Here is a 25,972-nt window from a genome sequence, read left to right on the forward strand (position 1 = left end):
ATGAAAGAAGTTCAGAGCAGTAAAATAGCTTGATTAATGTTTGGTTTGGGTTTTTTTCTTCAAATGCTGTCATCTTTTTCTTACCAGTAGAAACCATAGTTTTGTAGGTCGCTTTTGAATATTGATTCTTCTGGCTTCTCCAACTGGTTTCATTCCAGGCTAGATTTCTGCCAGTGTTACACTAAATTTACTGAATAATTCCAATAAGGAATGTAAAAGCACGGGGTTGTTAAACTGGTATCTTTTTCTGATATAGGCTTGTCCTTATTTTTTGGTGCTTAAACTGTCTTCTTGCTTCTGACTCATTTTACTCTTGATAGATAGCACTTTGCCTTTAAAATTATATTTATTTTAAACTCTAGTTTCTGAAGTGATCGCTTTCCTAGTATGATTACATCTGATATAATCTGTATTAAAAACAGCAGGGGTGTTTGATTTGGTTTTTTGGGGGGGTCAAATTGTGAATGATTCTCACATGAATGAATGGTGTGTGCTGGGGTGTTGCTTCCACCACCACCCCCACTCTTCAGTTCCTGTCTCCTGTGTTGCAGCCAAAGCACAACGGAACCCCCCACGTACCTTCCTCTTAGCATCGCTCCCCACCACCCTTCTCCATCAAAAAGTATCCAACAAATGACAGAGAAAAATTAATTTGGGTTATTTCTCGGGTTCCTGGTGTCAGAGCAGGGAGGATTAAAAATCCCTTCTGTGTCAGGAGTTCTAGCAACTCATTTCAGAATGAGGTGGTTTAGTGCAGCGCAAAGTAGATACATGTTTTAGTGTGAGTTTTGCCTCTTTTAATAATGTGGTATAAATTTCCATTGCTGAACACTGCAAAAGTTGGTCACACCTTGTAAAAACTGCAGCTAACGCTTAAGTCGGGAGGCATTCCCTTCTGGGATCTTAATATCTGACACAAAACAGTGATAACAATCTGGAAAAATTCTGCAGGTTTCTTTTTTATTCAGCGGTAAGACATGGAAAAATCAAATTATTTCCAGGCTGAAACTAATTCTTATTTAATGCTGTCATATTTGGCTACATGGAACATTGGGCCAGGAACCTCTGAATCAATAATAGGTCTAGTAAGAGCTATCATTATATTTTGCACCGCTTCAGTGCTCGCCAGTGTAATTACATAGCAGATGTGAAGGTGGGCAAACAGTATTTAGAATGAAGTACAATTTATTGCCATTTTGTGTATCACAGGTTTAGATATTCCAGTACAAACACTTGCAGGATTTTGCTGAGATTGTCGATAGTAGTTTTGTCAAGGTTTTCTTCTGTGTCCTCCATGGTATGCCATACTGCAGGAAAAGGGGATGGAATCAGATGCAGGACTGGAACCCCTGTAAGGAGGAAAATGAAATTTGGAGAAGAAATATTGGTGAAGTTCTGTTAAGCCAATTAATATGTCACTGTTTAGCAACAGTCAGGTAACTACTCAATAAACTTACTTTATAGAGGAGTGTGTGTCACTGCAGCTTCCTTTTACCTTCTCTCTTTTTTTTTTTTTTTTTTAAGCCTTGCATCCATTTTGTTGTGTTTCCTAGAACTGGCACTTTCCTTTCTTTTAAGTTTACCTCTTTTATATTTATTTTTTTAAAAAAAAAAAAGATCCTTTGCATTGTAGGTGTTGATACCATGTTTCGAAGCCACAGAAGGGCACAGATATCGCTGCAGCTCCACAAACTGAAAACCAATTGCCGTGTTCTTGGACAATGTTAAGGCTGAGCACTTCTAGAAGCATTTTTTTAGTCCTCTCCATAAATGGTAAAATAGGGTGTCTGTATTTTTACTCTGTAAAATAGAACCACTGTAATCCTCAGGTAGAAGAACTTCCACTTGAAATTATCTGTATGACTGCAACATCAAGCCACCTATACATGCTGCAACTTTAATGTAAAAAAGGAGTTAAATCAGTCTTCTGCTTCCTAATTGCTTTTTTTGGGGGGAGTATTGTTTCTCTCCAGCCTCTTCCTGTTTTACTACTTTTCCTCTCTCATTTTTCAGCTGCGTACTGCTAAAGAATCTGTTTTCTTCACTAGGTGCTAATCGTGAAAAGAAAAGGGTTTGAGGTGTAGTCATTGTATTCCCTTATCAGCTTCTCACATGTAGGATTTTTGATATCCCTGGACATGCATGTGTTGGTTGTGTTGGCTTTGTTGGACCTGGGCTCTGCCTTGGTGTGAAAAATGAAAGATTCATGGTGTAGGTGGCTGCCAGGAGAAATGCTTAGGTAGGGAGTCCCACTTGCAGGTGTGTGCCTAATTCCAGGAGGGATTTCAGGCATATTGTGTCCTTTGCTATTTCTGCTGGCTACTCCGTGCACCTTTCCCACCCCTCAAGCTGGCAGCTGTGAAATCTACATTCTCTTTAGGGGACGAGAACGTCTAGTTTCAGTATGTGAGTTTTTGCAAGAATCAGTGCCTTCAGATTTAAACAGGTAATAAGGAGCGTTACTGTAACTGTGACAACAAAGCTTTACAGAGATTTTTGTAGTCTTTGAAGATACAACCCTCGAGTGTTTCACAGTTCCTAGAAATAGTAACTGGCTGGCTAGTGTGGTATGTAGGGATATCCCGCTGGATCAGAATTGCTTATCTTTGTAGGAGACACTACTGCTGACAGGTTTTTCCATTATCTGTGCCACTGGAGCTGTGCTCCTGCAAAATGATGTTGTATCACTGCTTTTGTTCGGGTATCTTTTCAAAGCTTCTGTAAAGTTGGATTTGGAAGCCTCAAGTTGGGGCAAATAAGCTTGAAAAACAGGATCATGTGCACGTGCTTATTCATGAAATCATGCATTTGTTACTGAACAATAGACTGTAAAATATAGGAGCTTCCGGTACCTCTTAATAAAAATGGAACGTGGTCATCTTCAACCAGGCCTTGATATAAAGTATTCTGGAAATACTGCCTTTCAAACACATGGTTCTTCAACAGATTCATGTTGTGTAGCTCTTGCTCTGTAATTCACAATGCAAGTGATTATTACAAATTTTGGACAATAGGAGGCATGCAAGCATGTTTGAATTATTTTTCCTCTCACGTGGAAGCTTTTCCCATCAAAGAAGAAAAAGGCATGGATGACAGTCTCTTGCATTTGTTTAGTACTTAGAAGACCTCAAGACTGGTGCCGTTACTGTCATTTTACAGAAGTGAGAACTAAAACACAGAAGTGAAGCAATTCCCAAGAGTTGCAGAGTGACAATCAGTAATAGAATCTTGTTTTGTGGATTCCAAAGGTCTGGGAATCTTCCTCAGTTATTAACTAACTATTCAAATCTTTGTGTAGGTTTAAGATGCAGTAAATTTAACACTTACATTATTAAATAGTATAGTTGTAGAACAGAAAAATAATCTGATTTACAGGACTTAATACATTCAGAGGGTATACCCCAAATCTTCCAATTCACCAAAAGCCCATACCCTTCTCCTTACCAATTGCTTGAAGCCTCTGAAACCATCGAATAGTGTTCGGGAAATAATTGGGGAAGACTGGGTTTGGTGCACCGATTAAATCCAGTAGTACAAGCAGGTCCTACAGAAGAAAGAATCTTTAATACAGAATTCTCTACTACACCACCATCAACCACAGCAGCTGCAACCAGACCTCTTGGTTCCTTATAGGTCTTTGATAGCCCTGGCCAAGATCTGGCTTTTCTACCATGGTGCCTAAGAACTCATTAGCAGAACCTGACTCCAATCTGATGCATTTTGCCATCTTTTGGAGGAGCAAAACGGTAGCCTGCTGCTCTGTTCCTCAAGCTGAAGCAAACCGCATCACTTTCTTTGCAGTTTGTGTGTTATATCCCTTTAAAAGAAAAACTAAGGTAGGTGGGGAGAAAGAAGAGGAAATTGCTGCTTCCCCAGAGAACAACAAAGTCTGTCAAGGGAAGGACATTTTATGAGTCACAAGATACAGTGACAGAAGAAAAGTGTCTCAGCAGTGAGCAGGGAAACTAGAAGGCAGTAGGGAGAACGGAGCAGACAACCAGAATGTTAGCAGGAATCCAAAGGGAAGCGGAGCTTGCTTGTAGCTTAGCGCTGAGGTAGGGGAGGTCTGTTCCTAGACTGATGATATGTCTGTGTTGTTCCCTACTCACTTTGAATTCTCTCTCTTGAAGAAGGTGGGTATCCTAGTTTATGTTCTAATTAATTTGTGTATTTTTATTTTTCTGTGACTCCTCATACTTGCATGGAGAAGGTCTAAGCAGATTCACCTGAAAAGGTCTTGTCAACTCTCTGTTTTACCACATCTCATAAAATTTCCTCAGGCTTGCTTCTTCCCATTAACTTTGGTGGGGTTCATGGTTTCTTAAGAATTTGGCCAATTACTTACTAATTAAATATTTTTTAAGATGCAATTTACTATTACTCATTAAGGAAGTGAAAGCCACTTACTATGCCATGCAGCTGATTTGTGGTTGTTGAACCAGGTGGATGTGGAGTAGATACCATTTTCCGAGCTAAGTGTTGAGATCCATAGAGGGAATCAGAAGGGGACCACCGCACAAAGGCTTCTTCACCATCAAAAAAAATGAGCTGAAGTGAAAGGTCTGGTCTTGATGTTGAGCTGGTCTGTTGGAGGAAGTTAAAAATAACAAAACTCATTCTGGTCAGAACATGAAATAAAGGACAAATACTGTAGTCATGTCAGCAACATCAGTAGGGGTGTATCTTCAGGTACAAACCTTCCTATGGCTGTTAAAACATGCACTACGGTGTAATAGTAGTAGTCTTTATTATTTATCTAGTACATCATTATGTCATTATTATTTATCTAGCACAGTTATATGTTCTCCAGTCTGGTGTCATTTTGGTTCTGGCTAAAAATTTCATTTCTGACTTTAGCAGACACGAGCTGAGTATGTTGAGACAGGTCTGCAAAACCAGGTAGCAGAAACATCATCTCAAATAACAAGAAGACATGTCAGCAACAACACCCGATATGAGTGCTCATGGTATTACTCAATAACGCCACAAAGGAGTAATGCGTCTGCTAGAGTTGTGCCTCTGTAGCGGTGAATTACATATTTGTAAAGTTGATGGTTTTTTGAGGGACAGAGTAGCCAGTCGTGAGAAGAATGACCATTTCTTTTCCCTTAGGGGGACTTGCAGCCACCAAGGCAACTTCACTCTAAAACCAAAGCACAGGAGTGGAGTAGATACGCCCTTCCCTTTCAGCAACCAAAAATATCATAGCAGTAAAAACTGAGAATATATATCATTAACGTATTCAGGGTCACAAAGGAGACATCTGTGTGAAATTTCTTCCCCATGTAGAAGGAGCCTTTTTTCTGTCTCTGTTTACTAACCGAAGCCTGGTTGGCACCAAAAGCATTTCCTAATAATCTGCAACACGGCTAAACCCAGTTTGGTTCTGCTATAGGAACAGTTTTGGGAACTGTAGTCTTGGCGGTTGCTATAAATATTTTAACCCCTCTACTAATTAATGCTATTTCAAGTGAAATCACATGATGTGGTTAAAAAGGTGGGGACACCGGCAACAGTCATGTCCTGTATGGGCTACAACTTCCAACTAGCTGGAGCTGATCCAATATAAACAGTAGTGGAAACTTCCATAAAATGTTGCTCACATAGGCAAGTTGATATTGATTATGCTTACAGTGATATATGGATTTCTCTAATGCAGTGCTTTGCTGCCCTTTGTCCTTTGCACAGGACAGAACTCTTTTGATAGCAGTCAGTTTGCATTACATTCTGGAAGAAACTGTATTAATGCTATTTGAATTTTAGAAAGTGGTATTTGTAGTATTAGTGCTATTACTGTTTAATACATTCCCAGGTCTGAATAAAGTAGAGATGTCTTTTCTCTTTAATTTTAAATTTACTCTATGTAACTGGAGAAACATGAAGATAAAAATCGCAGCTTCAAGTCGAAGTATAAATAGATTTGTCCGAAAACATAACGAAGGCTGTTACGCTACTATAAGCAGAGCAAAAAGGTCATAGCTAATGTATTAAGCAGATGGATGCCAAAGTATATTTTGTTAAGACTGTACAAGTGGTAGCCTGTGCAAAGTAATTAGATTGTCATTTTGTCAAATGCTGTCATCTTACATGATAAAACAATTTCATCAAAAAATAATATGTTACTTGAGAAAAAGTCCAGTCTTTAAGTCAGCATGCAGGTTGTTCCATAAATAACCATCAGGCAAATGTATTCTAAATGAAGGCATATGGATTACAGGAGTGCTCTGTTTTGTGATTAAAAACACTGGCATATTCTTAGTTTCTAATTCTGAAATATTCTTCTGTCAGAAGGCACCAAATCAGTCTCTGAGAACAACTGCCAAGTAATCTGAATACCTGAGCCGAGTGTATTCCCAATGCTTTGTAAAGCGTTTGAGAGACCTTTACCTACAAAAGCTCCGGTAGTGTCGAAGTGTTCTTCTGTAAACAGTAAATGCCGAACCAGCAGATGGCACTCATCGATCTGTGATCCTGCGGCCTCTAAAAGCCTGTAGGACCAACAGATTTTGCACCTAGCAATGGCAGCACTTCAAAGCAGATTTTCATAGCGTAGGTAACACAGACTGATAATATTATGCTATTGCTTGACTGTTTTCCTGTACTCAGCCATCACTTGTTTCATAAACATTTAAATTGATAAAGGAAAACAAGAAGAAAAGCTTGAAACCATCATGGGATGGAGGGATGCGTATATAACTTTCCTTCACAGCGATTAGTTCATCTGTCTCCCAAAACAGAATACAACTGAGAGATTTTAAAAGTGCAAGATTCAGAAAGCAACAAAACTTTGTCAGTGACCCTAGATGTTACTGGACATGAGAGCAACTTCTGAGTAGGGTTCTGCACCTTTTTGATTGAAGGTAGGATTATATTTCAGAGTCTATGAAACGTATTATTAATGTAGAAATTGTTATTTTTATGTAGTATATATTTATTAAGTGATTTTTAGATAGCAAGCCTTTGCCTACGAAGTTTTAATGTGATAATGTATTCTAAAGTTCAGTTCTTCTTGAAGTCAGTAGGAGTTTTACTACAGGCACAGCAGAGAATCAGGCACGCAGGCTGTGGGAGAGAACATGGAAGTGCCCAAAGGCCTATTGCTGATGCAAAACCAAATGAAAACGAAACAAGCAAACTACCTTGATCAGCTGAAGCTTGTTGTCCAGGGCACGTGCCAGCTCCAATATCATAGCACAAGGCACGGCTGAATCAGTTGCTCCTACAAAGACTTTCTCATGCCATTGTTGTCTAAAGAATTTTGAGTCGTAGTGGCAAGCAAGTACTAGATGGCGTTTTGCAGAGGGGTTGAGAGTGCTAATAATGTTAGAAAATGTTTGATATCCATATGGTGTGTACCTCTGAAATGTATCTTCTTCAATTTCCCAACCAGCCTGTAATCTTTGAAGACGGTGCTTGATACGCTGCATTAAAAAAAAAAAGATAAATCAGATTAATATTGCTTGCTTTAGAAAGATGTTGCAGACAAACTGTTACCGGCTAATTAACAGTGGCACTTAAGCTTATTTCTGTAAATTCATGGTATTTTAAACGTTACATTTTAGAACCAAAAAATGTAATATCAACATATAAAATAAGCAACATCCTTGCTACCTTAGCCTTTGACTGACTTGCTTTTCATTTTTTCCTTTCATCTCTTGTCTTTGGAGTGTGAAAGTGCTTTGAATGATTGCCCATTACTATGACACATTAAGATCTTGATCTTTGAAGTTTCCAGGCCAGTGTTTTTTCAGGTGTAACCAGGACAGATTTAATGTTTACCTCTTCAAATTTAAACTCAGTTATGCCCTTAAATTAAATGTCAGAACTGGCTGCAGAGAACTTGGCATGGCTATTTTGACATAGATGCCACAGCACTATAAAAAAAATGCTGGAGAGTTGTTGGGGGTTTTTTCGGTTGTGGTTTGCTTGGTTGGTGTGGGGATTTTGGCTTTTGGGGTTTTGGTTGGGGTTTTTGGTGGGTTTTTTTAGCTTCTATGAGAAAACCAGCTTTCAAGTGATGTAAGTTGTTTACAAGGCTGTAAGAGACGGTCTGATTCCTGGAAATTAAAGAAAGAATTAAACATTTCAGAACAATGTTTTAAAAATGAAATCTTCTAAGTGTAGCTCATGTAAAGATAAAAATTAAGACAGTGACTATAAAAGAGATGATTAATTTTTACGTATCTTCCTACCTAAAGAGAATACCTCTAACCCCAGTTAGATACTGAGTACAGAGTTCTGGCTAACTCTTATTGGAGGGCCATCTCTGTTGAGCAACTTATTTTTATGGATCCCTAGAGTGCTTCTTCAAGACAGATTCCTCTCTTCAGATAAACATTAGGAAAAGCCTCTAAGGGGGTGGGGGGGAAATACACTTTGAAGACTTGTTCTGCTCTTAGTGAAGTCAGTGGGAATACTGCCATGAATTTTAGCGCTAGAACAAACTTCCATTTTGTTCGTAGTCACCCTCTAAAAGCTTTTATGGCATCATTGTGGTCTGTCTGCTATCTGTAGGCAGAGCAAAGGATGTCTGTTATGGATTAAGGGGAATATATAAGCCTGGATGGAGTTCCCAGTGTGCGCTAGCTGTAACTGGCAGTAGCCTTCTCCCTTAAAGGAGCCTGGTGCTTTTTCTGTGTCTTAGAAAGAAATGTCATTTGTTTCAAACTCCACTGTGCCTTGACAATGGAGGACTCTTTTCCTTTGGTGGGGGTCTACTTTAGTACATGCTGTTACCTTGGAACAGGATGATCCCATTTTGAACATGGTTTGTGGTTTTCTAGCCTAGACTCAGCTGGTTTTTTTGGTTTTCTTACTTTTTCCCCCTTTCATTTGCCTGCCTTCCAGGGTATCACTAAATAAACCACCAAACTACATCTATAGACGTGCATGCGCGCACACACAAAGCATTAAAAAGCTGTTTTTTTCCAGTTTACAAACTGCAGAGTAGCAAATAAACGTACTGTAGTTAGGGCTGTCTTGGAGCTGTTGCGTCGCTGCCTGAAGGGTAGATGAAGGGCTAGTGAGATGTTGTGAATGTCTTGCAGTAAATTCAGCTGTACCAGTTTTGGTCTCCTGCTTGGCTAACATAATGCAAAGACAGCACAGCACACAATCCTGAAGACGCACACTGTGACCGCGAAGCAGAGGTGCCGATAGGGCAGCGACCCAGCCCGGTGGTAGCTCCTTGTAGCTCAAATACAGCGTGCTGCAGCTTTTACTGGCTCGGGGTCAGGTGCAACCTGGACACGTTAGCCCAGCGTTAACGGGCTGCTGTGCTTGGGCCAGCAGAGCTAGCTAGTGTGCTGCTTGGAGCTGTGCTGCCCTTCATCATGTTGACCATTTCACCTGCCTGCCCGTTTGGGCCCCTCTGATCCCTTTTTGTGTTGATACACTTGTCTGAAGCAACACTGCAGGGGACTGTAACAGCACAGAACCTCTGCAGAAATGGGGCTGGGGGGAGCCTGGCATTTATTTCACCCCTGTGTATGGTCCCAGGGGTTTGAACTGGTGACCAAAAACCTGCTTCTGTGAGGGAAAGGACAACGGTTGTGTTGTACTTTTGGTACCAAACCTGAGGCAAGCTTTTTAATTAAAATAATCAATTTTTTAAACCAGTATTTTTTTTTTTTTGTCATACTATGCAGCCTTGGGAAATAACAAAGTGCAAGCTGTGTCATGTAGGCTTTGTGCAGTCTAGACTTGAACAAAGACAGGGTTCATCCTACTGAGTGAAAGGAATGTGTCTGCCCCGTTAGCGGTCACTAAAGGCACTCAGAATATAAATAATAGATGTTCTGAGAGGTTTTCAGGAAATACTGTCTTACCTGTCGTACGACATAATTTCCTGGTGATCCGGAGTATCTTTCTATCAGGATTGGGCGCAAATCATTCTCCCACATTTCAGAAACATCTGTGTTTGCTGCAACTTTTTGAATAGCATCAGAATGTAAAATTCTTGGTTGGTGAGAATACTGCAGATGGGAGAAAAAGGAAAGATTGCTGTAACTATTACTAGATGTTTTAACCATAGTTTTCTTCAGAATTACAGTAAATGTGATGTACTGCTCTTACTGACAACAAAAAATTAATTTTAAAAAAGCTTTTCTCTCAAAAATGATTGATATTTTTAAGTTCTGTGGCATCTGTATCTTTGATTTCCATGTAAAATGTACTAGTATTAAAAACATGGGAGAAATTTTAAACCTATGAGGTAACTGTAAAATCTCAACCCATGATTGGGTTCTCTCTTTTCTAATCTCTTAATTCTGCATGCACCCAGTCATGTCTGCAACCATGCCACCTTCAAATGAGTTTTCCACTGAGACAAACACAGGAAGCTTTGTTTTTAGTAGCAGTAATATTTAGCTTTACGCTGTGTCTACGTTGCGAGGTGCTGTACTGCAAAGGAACGCATAAACCAGCTCAGTCCCAGAAGGAGTGAGGCTGTGTCACTGTGGCCTCTGCCCATGGTGGTGGTGGTGGTGTAACTACACAGCGTGCTGGAGCTCCTCTGGGGCTAGCTGGGGTATGCGTCAACTTTGTGACACATGGGTTAACCTCAGAACTGGCAGCTTGTCTCCTCTGGCAACAGCTAGCAGTGCTAGCTACCTCTCAAGCAGCTTCTTTTCTGTTGCCTGAGCACAGACCTTTAGAGCTATTTCAGGTGACCTAGAATACACCAGACATCCTTATGGGGCTGGCAAATGCATGTCTTTAACGTGCAAGAGCCTTGTGCTGTGATGGAGTGATAGCTGAATCCCAGGTGGGGTCCCCAAGGACATCTCAAATGCCCCTTTGGGCACCTGATGTCTATCCAATGTCTAGCAACTGTCTCCTCAGGAACTTCCCTAGCCACTCCTGTTTTCATAGATCCCTATTTTATGCACTATCTTAGGATGCTCCTATGATACCTATTCCTTATTTCTATCGTAGGGAGTTCCCTCTACTCTTCTCTTTCTCCCTGAGAAATCCTGGTCTGTTTATTTGTTCTTTGATCGGAATTGCCTTACATTATTGATCAGACTTGCTGTCCTTCAGTGTACCCTGTCTATCTCATCCTTTCTGAGATGAGGAAAGCGAGGGAAACTGCAATGTGAGTGCACCATCACTTATAGTGTGTGATAATGGTATTTTATATTTTATTATTTTCTTTTCTTCAGACTGTTTAATAACTGATTTGCTTTTGGGCTGCTGCTGCACCAAACTGACATTTTCATAAATCTATTTAACTCCATGGTTGTATGTATTAACAAAAAATATTCATTCCCTCTCCTTTCCCACTCACTCACGCGCATCATTTCACATTTCTCTGAACTGATTGCTGAAACTCATTACCTGGCCAGAAAGTGTACTGACCTTGAGATCTTCTGCAGTCCTGTATAATGACCTGTTACCTTAATTACCCTGACTGATGAACATTGTCAATGTTTTTTGCCTCACTATTTGTTGTCTTTTCTACTTCATTTGTGTGTGTGCACTGAGCAAAGCAGGCACAAGAACAAATATTTTATAGACCTCACTGTAAACATTTAATTCTACTCTTCTCTTATTTCCTAGCTGTTTATCTTTGCATGGACCTCTTCTCTAATTCCACTTCAGTTCACTAGTGACATTAAGTAGAAGGAAGACAAAAAGACACTGAATCCTACGATGCCAATTTTATTATAGTGTTTAAAGCTGAATTTTAAGACTATAAAGACACCAAATTTTAGGATGTGCAGTTAACATTTTTAATGCTAGCAAATTTAGACATGGGTTGAAGAAAAATTGCATTTCATCTGATATAAAGAAGAACTTTTACAAGTTTGGAAAACGTATTGAAGATGATGCACAAGGTGTCTTTTGAAAGACTGAAAGTTTAATATGGTGGAATTTACACCAGCATACAAAAGGCACAGAGAAAAGAAAATGTTGTCAGGGAGCTGTTCTGTTTGAGGAACAGGCTGTAAGAGGAGAAAGAAAAAATAAAGCAACTTCAGAAGAGTGTAGGAGGACAATTTAATTAGGAAAGCTCAGCAAACAGGCCTTCAGTTGAACAAGTCAAGGGCTCTGTTAAAATGTGGAGTCACCTTGCTTCTCGCTGTAGAGCATGCCAGGGAATTGGGGTCACTGAATCACTTGCAAAGAAACATCATCGTCATTATTATTATTATGAAAGTACCAATGTATGAAAACACTTCAGAAGAGGGGAATAAATTCCCGTTTCTTCAAATTTGGGAAGTGAAAGGAATTACAAAAGTGGTCATGAAATAAAAGAGAAGTGGAATGAGATCTGTGGGTGACTCATTCCTTACCGTGTTGGTCAGTCCCCGTTTCCTCCGTGGCTACAGCAGGGAGGCACAGCAATGTACTTACAACAGGGCTGTCACTAAACCTTTTGTACTAAGCTGCACAGAAATGCAAGACTTCAACTTCTACAAGCAGCCCACGCTTACCTGCCAATTTTAGTGTATTTCAGCTCTGTGCCAAGGGAAGTTGGCTTCTAAGAACTCTTAAGTTTAGGACCCAATTCCTCCTCCTCAGTGAGAGGAGGAGGGGAAGGTCTGTTCACTGCAGAGTTTCAACTTATGGCTTCCTTTAGGGAGAAGGAACATAAGTTGTCAAGGGACAAGAATTTGTAGAGAAAGAGGAAGTGGTTCTTGGTTAGTGTCTCCATGGGCAGAGGAGTTCAGATGCTATGGTTTGGCGGTTAGATGATACTACTTACATCATTGGCAAGTAGATTGACTAGTAGGAATGGAATGAGCTGGAGTGTGTTGGTGTGGCTCAAGGGGGCTGAAAAAAGGAGCACTGGGGCTACAGGCTTGTACTTCCACTAGTATGACTAAAAGATTTAGCCTCGTATATTCTTATGTATTATATATACATATATATGTATTATGCATACTACAGATATGTTACAGATACATAGCCTGTACAGGAGCTATATATATAGTAAGATACAATTAACAGAACAGAATTACAAAGTTTCTCCAACCCAATACTTACTTAAGTGGGGAGTGAATAAAATCAAAGAGAAAGGGAATGACTGAGGAGGAGCTGGTGGCAAATGAGCTTCACAAAGGAAGACTAGGGGAAATGTGGACCTGCTCTGGAAGGAAATGGGAGACCTAGTTACCCAGGCCATGGAGAAGGCTGAGGTGTACAGTGACTATTTTGCCTTGGTCTTCACTGGCAAGTGCTCCAGCCACACTGCCCAAGTCACAGAAGGCAAAGGCAGGGACTGGGGGAATGGAGAACCAGTGGAGTGAATTCAGAGGACCACGAAGATGATCAGCGGGCTGGAGCACCTCTCCTCTGAGGACAGGCTGGGAGAGTTGGGGTTGTTCAGCCTGGAGGAGAGCTCTGGGGAGACCTTCGAGCAGTTCCAGTACCTAAAGGGGCCCTCAGGAAAGGTGGAGAGGGACTTTTACAAGGGCCTGTAGTAATAGGACAAGAGGAAATGGCCTTAAACTGGAAGAGGGTAGGTTTAGATTAGATGTTAGAAAGAATTTCTTTACTGTGGGGGTGGCGAGGCACCAGCACAGGTTGCCCAGAGAAGCTGTGGCTGCCCCATCCCTGGCAGCGTTCAAGGCCAGCCTGGATGGGGCTGGGAGCAGCCTGGGCTGGTGGGGGGTGCCCCTGCCCGTGGCAGGGGGGGTAGAACTAGGTGATCTTTAAGGTCCTTTCCAACCCAAAGCATTCTATAAGTGGCACGTTATGATGGAAGCTTCATTTTGCCAGTTTTCCTGGACTCTGCTCTATTGGTGAAGAAACGGTGCACTGGATTAGTGGAGTTCAGTCAGTTCTGGCTGAACTTTGAGTTCAGCTCTTCTATAAACACCTGGAGATGGGCCCTAGAAGTATGTTTTCCGCTTGGATATTCCTGAACCCTTTAACTGAATGTAATGTGCAGCTGTATGCCCTCCCATCTTCCATGTGGTTTAGTTCTTCACAAAGAAACTGTTAGTGTTTCGTGATCGACCGCTAAGAGAAATCAGGGGTTTACTGCTCATTACTCTTTTCCTCGCGATTGCTTTTTTCACTGTTTCAGAGAACACTGAATTACAACTGACAGAGGATGGCTCTATGACATGTTAGGGTATTATATCCATTTAAAACCGTTTTACAGTAGCTGTCAGCACTGTCCCTGCTTGTTTTCCCTAGCTACATGGGCATCGCTGCTGGCAGAGCCATGTTCTCTCAGCCTGGAGGCACCGTGCTGCGAATCACGCTGAACAGCGGCGTGTAACTGAATGCTACATACAGTATAAATTCGGGGTTTGATCCCTCTTGCCCTGCTCAGGTTTCCCCTAATTCCCCGGCTGCCTCAGCCTGTCGCTCCAGCAGCCCGGTCCCGGGTGGCGTTAAGGCATCGCCGACACACGAACGCGTGGAGCCGCCCCGCTGCCCGCCGCCATCCCCGGGGGGCGAGAGGGGCGCCATGTTCCGTTCCCCTCCCCGCCCCACCTGCGCGGCCGGCGGGCTCGGCGCGACGGGGCCTCAGGGCGGGCGGCAGCCCCGGCAGCCGTTCCCGCCGCCCGGGAGGGCGCTGGCCGCGGCCAGGCGGAGGGGCGCCGAGAGCCTGAGGAACGCAACCGTGACCCACCTTCTCCAGGGTCCACTCTGCGCCGGTGTCCCCGCCGTGCGCCAGGTGAAAGCAGGCGGCGGCGCAGAGGCTGAGCGCCCCGAGCAGGCGGGGAGCGGCCGCCGCCCCTTCGCCCCCCGCCATCCCTCTCCTCTCCCCTCACGGCTCTCCCGCCGCCGCCTTCCCTCCGCCCCTCCGCGGCCCGCGGGCGGGAAGGGGAGCGCCGGGGCCGGGGCGGGCGCTGGGCTCTGCCAGGCTCCGCCAGCCTCTCCCAGCCCCTCTCCCCTCCGAACCGAGCCGCATCCTTGGCGCCACGTCAGCGGCGCCCGGCGGGCTGCCCGCCACCGGCCCCGGGCCCGCCGCCCCCGCCCCGCTCCCGACGCCCCCGCCCCGCTCCCGACGCCCGCCGTGCGCCGCGGGGAGCCTGCCGGGGGCCGCTGCTCCGCGCCCTGAGGCGGGCTGGAGCCTGCAGTCCCCCCTGAAAACGCGTGTTTCGGGGGGGCAGCCCGGCGCTGGGGGGGGGCTCCCTGCGGTCCCGGTGCTGTCCCTCCCGGTGCGCCTGACCGAGGGCGGGCGGGGGCCGGCGGGCGGGGGCCGCCCCCGCGATCGGGCCCATGGCCAGTGCCAAACGGGTGTGCGTGGGGGTCTGGAGAGGCAAAGACCTATGCAATTGCGAAGCGGTTTAATTTATTATTCCTTAAGCTCCTCTCACCACCTTTCTTAGGCCTAAATACTTGCTAGAATGACAATCCCATCTTGCCATTTTACATTCTGTAGTTATACCACTGACTGCCAAGGAAGCAAGATCTGTAGTCAGGCGCTCTCTTGCAGCAGACCCCAATGAAATGATTAAACCAAAGATAAAAGCTTCTGAGCACACAAGCCCTTCTTTAGTCATTTGACATCCCTGTCCTTGCTCTGTGGCATTGGAGAAAACATCTGACTATTCCGCATCACAAATGCTCCATTTAAAGCCTCAGGTTCTTACAGCATTCTTAAAGTTCAGGCTTAATGCTGAAAAAAATTGAGAAAAAAAATATGAAGCAAGAAAGAAAGGAGGGCACGAGGAGGAGTATCATCTTGCTGCTCTTCAGCCTCGCGCTGGAAAGCCACATCCTGGCAACCACAGCTTTGCAAGTGCTCAAACTGTCTGTGAGGGCGATATGAGGGACGTGGAGCGATTTGTTGCTTTTCAGATTCTTGACACAGATTCCACTGATTTCCTAGAAAAGCTGGTGGACCTGCTGCCCAGCATACAGATGGGATCTCTGGTGGTGATAGTTTTACTGCAGATTCAGCATCCTTATGGTTGATTCTCAGTATATGGCTGTATCCAATTTATTTTTGTACATGGGGAAACGAAGATTTAATTTAAATCAATGTCATTTTTTTCCACTCACAAAAGTCCACACATTGCTTTGTTAGGAAACTGGTCCAAATGCAAAGGCAAGTCACTGGTGAATACGGAGAAATGGACAATCATCTGATTACCAAGAAAAATCAGCGTGGTTTACAGATTCTTAGGCAAAAGCCCTGGCATGTCTGCAGAGATCAAGTCACAGGAAATCAGTCCAAATCCCCCTACCAAGTTGACAGTGATCTCAACAGGACTACACAGCAGAACAAAAATCTGTTGCCCCTCCATCAGATTTCCTGTGGTTGACTATATAATCAAGATGCTGGACAAAATTTCTGGCTGATGTGCCAGGGTTCTCATACAATTTAGCAGAAGAAAAAATAATACAATAGCTACAGGAGAAATTTGCCAAGAATATAAGCTTGATTCGGGACCAGCTAATACTGTTTTCCCCTAAGGGACTGTGGTCCCACGGAGGGCTGCAATTCTTTGCTAGATTATGAATGTGGCAAGCATAAAGTCAGCTTAGGACAGTGTTGATCTCACCTACATGGGAAACAGATAAAAATTTAAGTGCTGGACCAGATGTGTAGAGAGATTGAACAAGAGTTTTTAAAGGTGTTACTTTCAAAATTTGAAGTAGACATCTCCCTTCCCTCCCCCTCGTAACCACCCCAGAAAGTTCTATGTCTAATGATACAAAGATGACTGAGGAAAAAAAAATAAAAGAAGCATCTATTGAAATGTAACAGAAATCAGTGCACTTCACAGCTGAAAAGAGAATTATGTAACTTTAAAAAAAATACACAAAGTTTAAAAAAATTAATCAAAGGTGACAAACATTTTGTTTTGCCAGGGATTAGTAAAGAAAAAAACATGTTGTTTAGTCCTACTCTATACTACCAAATTGAAAAATGTCAATGAATTGCCCAGCTGACCAGCCGTTCTGTTTTATGCATTTTAAATAGTTGGTTTATTATCCTGAAAAAATCAAATAGATGTAACCAGATATCATCTAGAGAGAAAAGACGGTAGATTATGCAAAGAAAATCATACATTATCTGTTCAAATATAATCTTTACATCGTTCCTTTCCTGTAAGCCAGCTGATGTGACAGTGCCATCTATTGAAGTCCCGAAGGATAGACGTTGGAGGCAGCACTGCCGAAAGCTTTTTCTTGTGCTGACCCTACAGCATGTAAGCATTTGTCAGCCCAAACCGCTTCTGGGAAGCTGAGGCTGCATGCTGTGTCATTACCTTCGTTATAACTGGAGAAATGCACCGTCAAATGCTGCGGATTTGTTTCCTCAAGAACGGGATCCCTGCCCCTTTCACCATTTTGAATACAGTTTTGATGCTCAACTCTTTCAAGTGGCAGACCCGTGGTGGGGAGAGGAGAATAAGTGTGGTTCGTTGTGGTTTAAAACACAACGATTTGCCAGCTATGGTAATGCTGCTATGGCCGATTTGCCAGCAGTGGTAAGCCAGCAGTTAGAATACACAGTCTGAGATGTCCAGTGCTTGGCAGCCTGGGCTGCCGCATATTAGAAATCCGTAGGCAGCTCTTACAGCCCAGAGGAAGAGGGTGGCATTCACAAAGAAGCACATGGGCCTGCAAGTGCCCGGTGCTCATGTGCATGCTGTGGGCTTGAGCTGCTGTTCACCCCAGCCAACTCGTCCACCACTGATTCCTGTGGGGTTTGGAAGAGAGCCTTTATCAGGCTGTGGAAGTAACGTGCTTGGTAATTCAGGTTTAACAGATTCTCTTCCCATGGGCTGATGTATTCATGGACAAGGTTTTAGCAAGTGAAGTGTGCAGGTTAGCCTTAAACATCTATTTAGGGAAATGACTTTATGTTTATTTCAGAGTCGGTACAGTAGGATTATATGGTATGAATGAGGCTACCCACCTGGCAGGCATAAGGATCTGTGAGATCATTCTTTAAACTAGTAGGGGGTACGTGAATTCCAAAAGGTCAATTACATATAACAAATAATATATTTTGTTTTCAGTGGATTTATACCAAGGTAATTTTTTATTCCATGTGTTTTAAGCTTATACTAAACTTTTCACTGTTTTGTCGGAGGTGGATTTTAGGACAAAGTTCAGCTAAGGGCTCAAACCGAGACGATGAGGTAATTCAGAGACACATCCACATTTCAGGATTTTATCCAAACCAAACCTGAACTCCTAACTCTTTTTCAGTTCTGTAATGGGGAGAGGAGGAAGAAAAGAGACCATGAGCTGGGGGGGGGGGGGGGAAAGGGGTGGGGGTGGGGGGAAGAAAAGCAGGTCAAAATTTTGTCCATAGAGATATTAGTTCCTCTTTTTTGCAAGCATTTTTTGCAGATCTTGCAAATCCTGAATGGGGGCACTTGCTATGCAACATCAGTGTCAAAAGCAGTGAAAAATAATCATGGCAGCACATGTTTATGGAATTTCTCAGACAAATGCACCGGTCAACTCTCGCAAAATGTTGCCTTCTTTGTAACCAGATAGATAAGAAAATATTCCAAACATCAGATTGGTGAATAGAAATGAATACATTATGCTTCCATTTTCAGATACAAAATATCCAAATGCTATCGACATTACTTTCAAACTGGAAAAGCTTGAAGCATTTTTAGTTATCTAACAGTTGTTCCGAATGCATTTGTCTATGTAGACCTAGCGGTCCATATAGAATGAAACCCATTTTTTTTTATAAAAGCAAATAAATACAATAAAAGTTACCCCTATTCCTTGTATCTTGTGGCTGTCAAGAGGGAGTGATCTGTAAAGTGCAGCTGGCTTCAGTAGGGAAAGCTCTGCGCTGTGAAAACAAGCTAACCGTCTGAGGGAATGATGTGGGCTCAGAAAAAAGGTGAACTTTGATGAAATCCACAGGAAATCAGTAAATACAGTAGTCACAAAAATAACAAACAGAATGCTCGCTCCGTCAGCTGGTGCAGAGAGGGCTAATGCTGTCACGATGCTGCACTATATAGTCACACAAAGTCAGTTGCGCATATACACAGATGTATGTGCTGCTCTATACATAGATGCTGAAATGCAGAGCTGCTTTCAGATGTGTGTGCAAATACTTACAGCAGTTTGCTTTCTTGTGGCTGATGCTTTGCTGTGTTCTGTAATAAATTGATTTAACTAATCCATCTTATGTTCTAATTTATGAAAAAGCAGCTATTATGGCTTAAGGCAGCAAATTAAATGGCACCAACCCTATTGGATGGTATAAAGCTGACCTTCTTTGCAAAGATGTTTAATCGTTGCCCAGTGACTGTGGTAATACCTTAGACCCATCTGGTATTGTCCATAAAGCACTATTTTTAGGGCTGTTACTCAGAATGTGAGAAGCTTGCCGCACTTTAAATATTCCAAAGTATGATTCCTTGCTGTGCTAAACATCAAAAATCATGTTTATGGAGGCAAGCTCTATGTTTACAGTGGTGGCGTGTGGGAGTCCCACTTCAGAGGAAAAAGGAAACGAAGATTGCTCAGTTATCTGGTGCAGAGCTTTGGCAAGAACATCCTCTATTCATGGAATAGCCTTCATTAAAAAGTCCCAGGGTGTTTTTTTAGGATTCAAAACCAGTTAAAAGCAGAATCAACCGTTAACTGCTACAGTTTGAGTTTAAAGTAGTTCCAGATTTTGACAAGAAGCTTCAGGCTAATTATTTATCAAATAAACTGGCTCCAGTCAGAATACGGACCTGGTTACAGTCTATATCAGCTGCACTGTGTAAAGGTTTGATGCAAAACAAGGCAAAGTAAGTGAAAAGGCTCCACTCAGCTTCAGTGGGTTTTAGGCCAGGCCTTAGGAGCGTGAGATGAAGGAAATGAGAAACGTACATTACAGACAGCACTACAAGTGACAGAGCACTAATCTGTTTCTCCATCTGCGTCTCGCTGAGCTGAGAATTGGAAGCCTTTGAATTTCTGTTAACAGTTTGCCTTTTCCACATGTTTTCGGTCTGGTATATAATTTAAAATGCAGTTAACTCCTTACAGTTTTAAGAATCGTACAGAGAGATTGAATCCAAATTCAAGAAGGAAGATTATGTGTTTCCTTTTAAGGGGAGCTTTTTGGCTGGAGGGAGGTTTTAAATACCGTTTTGCCTTGTGACTGGCTTTACTCAGTATTTCTGCTGAAAGCGTTTGCTAAATATCTTGCGTGCAGAGATTTGCTGGTGATGCAAGGGGGGCATCACTAACGCGGAGCAGAGGACGGGATTTGGGTGAATCAGCATTCGAAGCTGAGGAGGGGCGGGGGGGCCGAAGCACTGTAGCAGACAGGGACAGCCATGTCCGAAAGGGCCCGGAGAGCTTCTGCGGCAGGCGGCCAGCTCGCCCGCTGCTGGGGCTACCGCGGGGAGCGGGGGGGGGGGGGGGGGGGGGGGGCGCGGCAGGCACGCTGCTCGCACGGAGTCCTTTCCAGCTACCGGGTCGGGGCGGCCACGGAGGAGACCAGCGTGATCCTGTGACACACTAGGTCAAGTATTTCCTGTGCAGAGATGAAGGGCCCCGTCCCAGGCCGGGGGGAGATCCCCCCCTCCTCACCCCGCGGGGCCGCGCCGCCCACGCCCCGCCAAGGTGAACGGAGCGCGGCGCCGGCGGCGGTCAGGGCCGCGGCGGGGCGGGCAGGCCCGGGGCGCTCCCTCAGGCGGGGGGCGGAGGAGCCGGCGCAAGGCGAGGCCGGCGCCGCCACAGCGGCAGGCGGGCACCAGCTGACGGGAGCACAACTTTCGGCCGGGCCGGAGGCGGCGGGGGCCGAGGGGAGGGCGGCGGCGGCGGCAAAACGGAGCGGCACAGCGTCTGCAGGCACCGCGCCCCGCCGCCCCGTTAGCGGTCCGGGGCATCACCGCCACAGGCAAGAAAACTAACGGAAACTCTGCGGGGCCCGCCCGCGCACGCGCCACGGAGCGCCGCCCGCGCGGGGCACGCCGGGGCGCGTAGTTCGCTCGAGCGCGGCGCCGCGGGCCGGAGCGCGGCCGTGGGACTGCAGCTCCCGGCAGCCCCCGCGCCGGCCGCAGCCCGTCCCGGGCGGCTCTGGGGTGTGCGGGGCGCCGCGGGCTGCGCGGCGGGTGCGATGCGCGCGGGGCAGCTGCGGCCCGGGACAGCCGGCGTCTGGCGGGGCCGCAGGTGAGGGCGGGGGGCGCGGGGCCGGGGCCGGGACCCGCCGAGGGGGGGCGGGGGGGGGGGGGCGGTGGCCCGGGCTCCGCCGCGCCGGGGAAGGGCGGGGGCGGGCTCGGAAAGTTCCTGCCGCGGCCGGAGCGGCGACGTCGCCGTCGGCGGCCCCGGCCAGAGCCCTGCCCCGGGGTCTGCGGGTGGGGGAGCGGGGGTGAAGGGCCGTCGACAGCGGCATCTCCGCTTTGGCGGGGGGGTGCCCCAGGTGGGGGTGCCGGGCCGCGGCCACATCATCTCCGGGGAGCGGCGCGGCGGGGAGCCTGCCGGCAGGGGCGGGCCGCCCGGCGGGGCTTTAAACCTGGGGGGGCGCGACAGGACGCGCCGGGCGGCCGCCGGCGCCCGCCCGGCCGGGGCTGCGTGACCCGCGGCAGGCAGGACGCGGCCCGCCCCGGCCCGCGGTGGCGGGGAGCCGCCCGCCCGCCCCCCCGGCACCTGCGGACGGCCCCGGGCTGTGGCTTCGGTCCCTCCCGGCGGGAAGCGCCGGGGGCCCGCGGCGGGGGAGGGGCCGCTTGGAGCGGGGCCGGGGCCGTGTCGTGCCTGCGGGGGAGGGAGGGCACAGCCGGTGCCGGGTGCTGGGGAGGCCGCCGGGGAGCGGCCGGGCTAGGGGGCAGCCCCGGGGGGAAGGGGCGGGGCGGGATGCGGGGGGATGCGGGGCTGGGGCAGCCGGCGCCCTCCACGGCCCTTCGCCTCTCTGCTTCGGCAGCTCTCGGGGATTTTGTAATATATATATATAAACATAGAATCGTAGGACTGAACATACGTTTCGGTATGCACTGATTTGATGTTCAGAATCCATTTATCCTAACTACAATTTAAGCACTTTCAATGGTTTTCCTTTCTCAGAAAGATCCATGCTTTCCTACCAAGTACCAAAAATAAACTCCGTTAAAGGCTTGTATGCAAAGACACTTGGTATGAAAAATGCAAACGCATCATAGTTTTGGTAAATACAATTACCATTCTAATTAGGCAGCTGTAGGTGAGCTTTTGCAGTGTGTTTTCACTGTCTGAACTTGCTTAGTAGACCCGTTAATTCTTTCACATGCATTGCTTTTCTATCATGTTGGTTAGGCATTATTGCCTTTAATTCAGATCCACCCCTGAGGCTTGTATTTGCTATCTCTGGTGTCTGTGAGAGGTGAGGGATAGAAAATCAGTATGCAGAAAACAAAAAGAAGTCATCTTCCAGCAGAGTTGAAGGCACTGTGAGGTTGCTTTCTTGAGAGAGGTACTTAAATGTTGCTATACTTACTCTTCATATTTATGGCCTTCCTCTGTATCACATTTAGTGTGCTCTTTAAGGCAGAACTTGTCTTTTCAGGTATTGTTGGTAAGTGCCCAGCAGCTCTTGAGTATTTGAAGACAACAGTTTGTAGATACCTGTGCTGAAAATCTAGAAGGTGTCAGATCTGTCTTCTGGAGCCCCTGTTAGGAATTTTTATCGCAGAACCAAGACCTTATCTTCCTTGCAGTACTGCAATTTGTGTACCTCTCTTTCTTTATCTGCCTTTTAGAATGGGGTGGCAGTGGGGTTTTAAATTATCGTGCTGGTAAATACCAGAGGCGCGTAATCTATTAAATGGACTGTTTTACCACTTATCAGCCTTATTTCTATTAAGGACAGTTTATATTGTGTGTGATAAACTGTGGCATCTCTCTTCTGAAATTTCATGTGGTCTTAGTAATACCTGTTCTGAGATTTTGTTTCTGTTTGTAAGGGAAGGAAGGAGGAGGTGAGCTTACTGATTTTTGTGCCCTGTGTAGTTCTATCCTCCTTTAAAAACTATTACTAATACGTAGTATCTATGTTCTTAAACCACTCTTGTGTTCAGGTGTAAATTCTTCTGTGGCAGAAGTTGCATGAGGAATCTAAAAATGATTGTTTATGAGCATTTCAGTTGCTCATGAAATGCTTGAAATACAGAATCAGGTGGCACACCACCTTGTAACAAGTATTGTTGAGCCTGTGCTCATGAAATGATTTAGTTTCAAAGGTTGTGGCATACTCGCTTTTTTAATCAGACATGTGAGCATTAAAAGATTCCCTTCACCACCACCCCCCCCCCCCCCCCCCCAAGGAACCAGTGCTCAATGGTATGAGTTAGTCTGTGTAAATGTTCTTCAGTTGTCTTGAATAAAAGTATTAAAATGATACCCTGAGTATGTGTTATATAGAGGTTTTTTTTGAATTTTGACATTATGGGTTTTTTTGACATTTCAATGCATTTAATAAATTTCCTTCCCTGCCCACCAGCTTCTCAGTATACACCTACAGAGCAGAGCTGTGGTCTACTCCCCTCCCCAACATTTTTTTTTTTCTTTTAACAGTTAAGTGCTTTGCTCTGGTGAATTACTGTTAATTAACAGATGTGGTAATGTATTGGGCAGTATTAGGTCTGATTTTGTCTTGTGTATCATACAGTGCGAAAACCGTTAACTTCCAGTTATAAGTACAAAATCTTACTAACAACTTATTTCAAGGAACTGGTGATCCTGCCACCTCAAAAGTAGAGTGGTTGTGACATTGCTATGCAATTTTGTGCATTTCATGTGAAATAACAACTTTATCTTTTCTCCTACAGGCAGAGTACAACATTTCAAAATGCTGGGGATTATCTGGATGAAGTCAGAGATTACATTTAATGTGATTGTGTCTTCAGACATTCTGCTCCTGCATTTCATGAGCTAAAATATTTTATAAAAATGAAATCAGATACCTTCACGGATCTCCAAATTAATAGTGTCCTGTGAATTCAGAGAAGACTTTCTGAAGGAGGAATAGATTCATCACATACGTGGACTTCTGTTGTTGCTCAAGGATACTTTTTTTTTTCATTCTACAAGTCTGTCTACGCAAAGATGAGTCTGCATTTAAGATATGATTTGTGGAATTAAGTGAACGAAGATACTTTTAATGAGTTACCAACGTTTATTTCAATCTGTGTTTCCAGCTTTTTTTTTAGTACATAAAAATGAAGGACAAGTATAAAACAGCAGAGCTGGTGTATTTCTGTGAGGCCTTTATGTAAGCGTCTGTTGTCTGGACGTGGTGCTAAAGGACAGGCAATCTGCTTTTGCTCAGCTGATTGTAACTGCAGAAGGAGAACCTTTATTTAATGTAACTTACAGCTGAAGTTATTTGCTCTTTGGCTTGCACAGAATGAAAGGGAAAATTAAGTTTTACTAGTCAGGGGTGTTTTACTGAACTGAGAAAGGGAAAGTTACATTATCCTTGTTTTCATTTCAAACCAAGAACTGACGAGATATTTTTCTTAGAATTTGACTACTAGGGAGATCTTGACAAAGTAAAGCAAGTCAGATGTCAGCAAACAACTCTTCTCCCCCATCCTTACAGAAGTTTTCCCCACCTACGTGTCATGCTGCTGCACCACAAACCCCAACTTTGTCTTCTAGTCCCCAGTCGGGGCTCTCCAGTCGACTCTCCAATGGCAGTTTCAGTACCCAGAGCCTCACCAACTCCCGGGGCTCTATGCATGGGGTCTCCTTCCTTCTGCAAATTGGTCTCACTCGAGAGACTGTCACCATTGAAGCTCAGGACCTGTCCCTCTCTGCTGTTAAAGACCTCGTGTGCTCTATAGTTTACCAGAAGGTATAGTACAACGCTACCGTGTTCTGCTGATGGTGACGGTTGTTTTGTAACAGTCTGCTTAGTAATAACAGCGTCTGACTTGGAATATGCCAAGAAGTTTGGTACAGGGACAAAGATCCATGTTAGGTATTTGTGTGTGTGTATATATATATATATATATGTATAAAAAAATTGCACATATATATATATATGTGTGTGTGTATTAGTTATGCACAAAGGAATTTTGCTAACTCCCAAGACAGAAGCTGTTAATTTCAAATCATCTTGTTGTGCTTGCTTGTGAAATCTAGTAAAAGATGATGTAGTGGTAAATTTTCTCTGCAAGAATTAGTTTTAACAATATGGAGAATATGTTTTCTACTTTCAGTGATTGTCACTGACACCTTAGGTTTTTACTAGTTTAAGCTTACTACTGTTAAGGGGTATTCTTGGAATCGTATAGCCAGCTGTAATGAAAGGACCAGTTGTGGTTACAGAAACACACTGTGGCCCTGCAGACTTGCATGATATTTTCTTTTTGTTTCTAGTTAATAATTAAACCCCCCGCCAAACAGCTAATACTGTCCTAGTGTTGTTTTTCCACATAAGGAATACGTGCCTTTCTCTTTTATAAGCAGATTATTATCAGTGTAATTTCTGCTAAGAGGGGGTCGACCAAGAAATGTAAAAATCTTAGCATACTTTTCAAATGTGTCTTGGTTAAGCTGTTGCAAGTTCTGACTCTCTAGGAAGGAAATAACATTGATCTTGCTGTTTCTGCATCCAAGTGTTATTTTGTTTAGGTTATATCCTACTAAGCAACATGAAAAGTAGTTAAGTAATAGTTAATATTGTTTCATAAAATAATTAAGAAATAATTGTTCTCCTTCCTCGAGGGAGGGAGCTGAAGGTAGATTATTTTTTAGGGAAATGTTTTGAATTGTTGTGATTGTTGTTTATGGTTGATTAGTTTCATTAGATGATTCTTTTTCACTTAGTAGCTTGAAAGAATGTAAATGCAGACATTGTATGAACTCTCATGTGCATATGCTAGTGTATCTTTTTTATTTATATTATATATAGTGTATATTTTCCCCGTCTCATAACTTACTGCATCTTATGTATTTTTACATACTAGTTGTCAACCAAACTGATTCCATAGTAACTTTAGGGGCTACCAAAATTCGACATACTTAGTTCCTTTCTGAAGAGACAAGTTATTAGGGTCAACTTTTTTTTTTTTTTTATTGGTACCATGCATGTTAGGTGCAC

At 44.3% G+C, this 25,972-nt stretch overlaps 2 protein-coding genes across 3 annotated transcripts in view; one reads left to right on the forward strand and one right to left on the reverse strand.

Moving 5' to 3' along the window:
- Positions 1–1,167: 1,167 nt before the first annotated feature.
- Positions 1,168–14,941, reverse strand: QPCT (glutaminyl-peptide cyclotransferase). The gene is made up of 7 exons (XM_080408110.1): positions 14,591–14,941; positions 9,828–9,974; positions 7,140–7,421; positions 4,408–4,584; positions 3,445–3,544; positions 2,853–2,969; positions 1,168–1,349 (listed from the first exon to the last, which is right to left on the reverse strand). The coding sequence occupies exons 1-7, from the start codon at positions 14,711–14,713 to the stop codon at positions 1,204–1,206; spliced, it is 1,092 nt and encodes a 363-aa protein (XP_080264236.1). The 5' UTR covers positions 14,714–14,941; the 3' UTR covers positions 1,168–1,203.
- PRKD3 (protein kinase D3) overlaps positions 3,574–25,972 on the forward strand; it is a 63,219-nt gene continuing 40,820 nt past the window's right edge. The window contains exons 1-2 of one of the 2 annotated variants that reach the window (XM_080408100.1): positions 3,574–4,133; positions 23,694–24,721. In XM_080408100.1, coding sequence (XP_080264226.1) covers positions 24,431–24,721 — 291 coding nt within the window. In that variant the 5' untranslated portion in view covers positions 3,574–4,133; positions 23,694–24,430. Of the gene's footprint in view, positions 4,134–20,914; positions 21,067–23,693; positions 24,722–25,972 lie in introns of those variants that run through there. The other variant, XM_080408099.1, reaches the window with a different exon arrangement.

Source organism: Falco punctatus (genome assembly GCF_963210335.1).
Source record: "Falco punctatus genome assembly, chromosome: 12".
In the NCBI taxonomy this organism is placed as follows: domain Eukaryota; kingdom Metazoa; phylum Chordata; class Aves; order Falconiformes; family Falconidae; genus Falco; species Falco punctatus.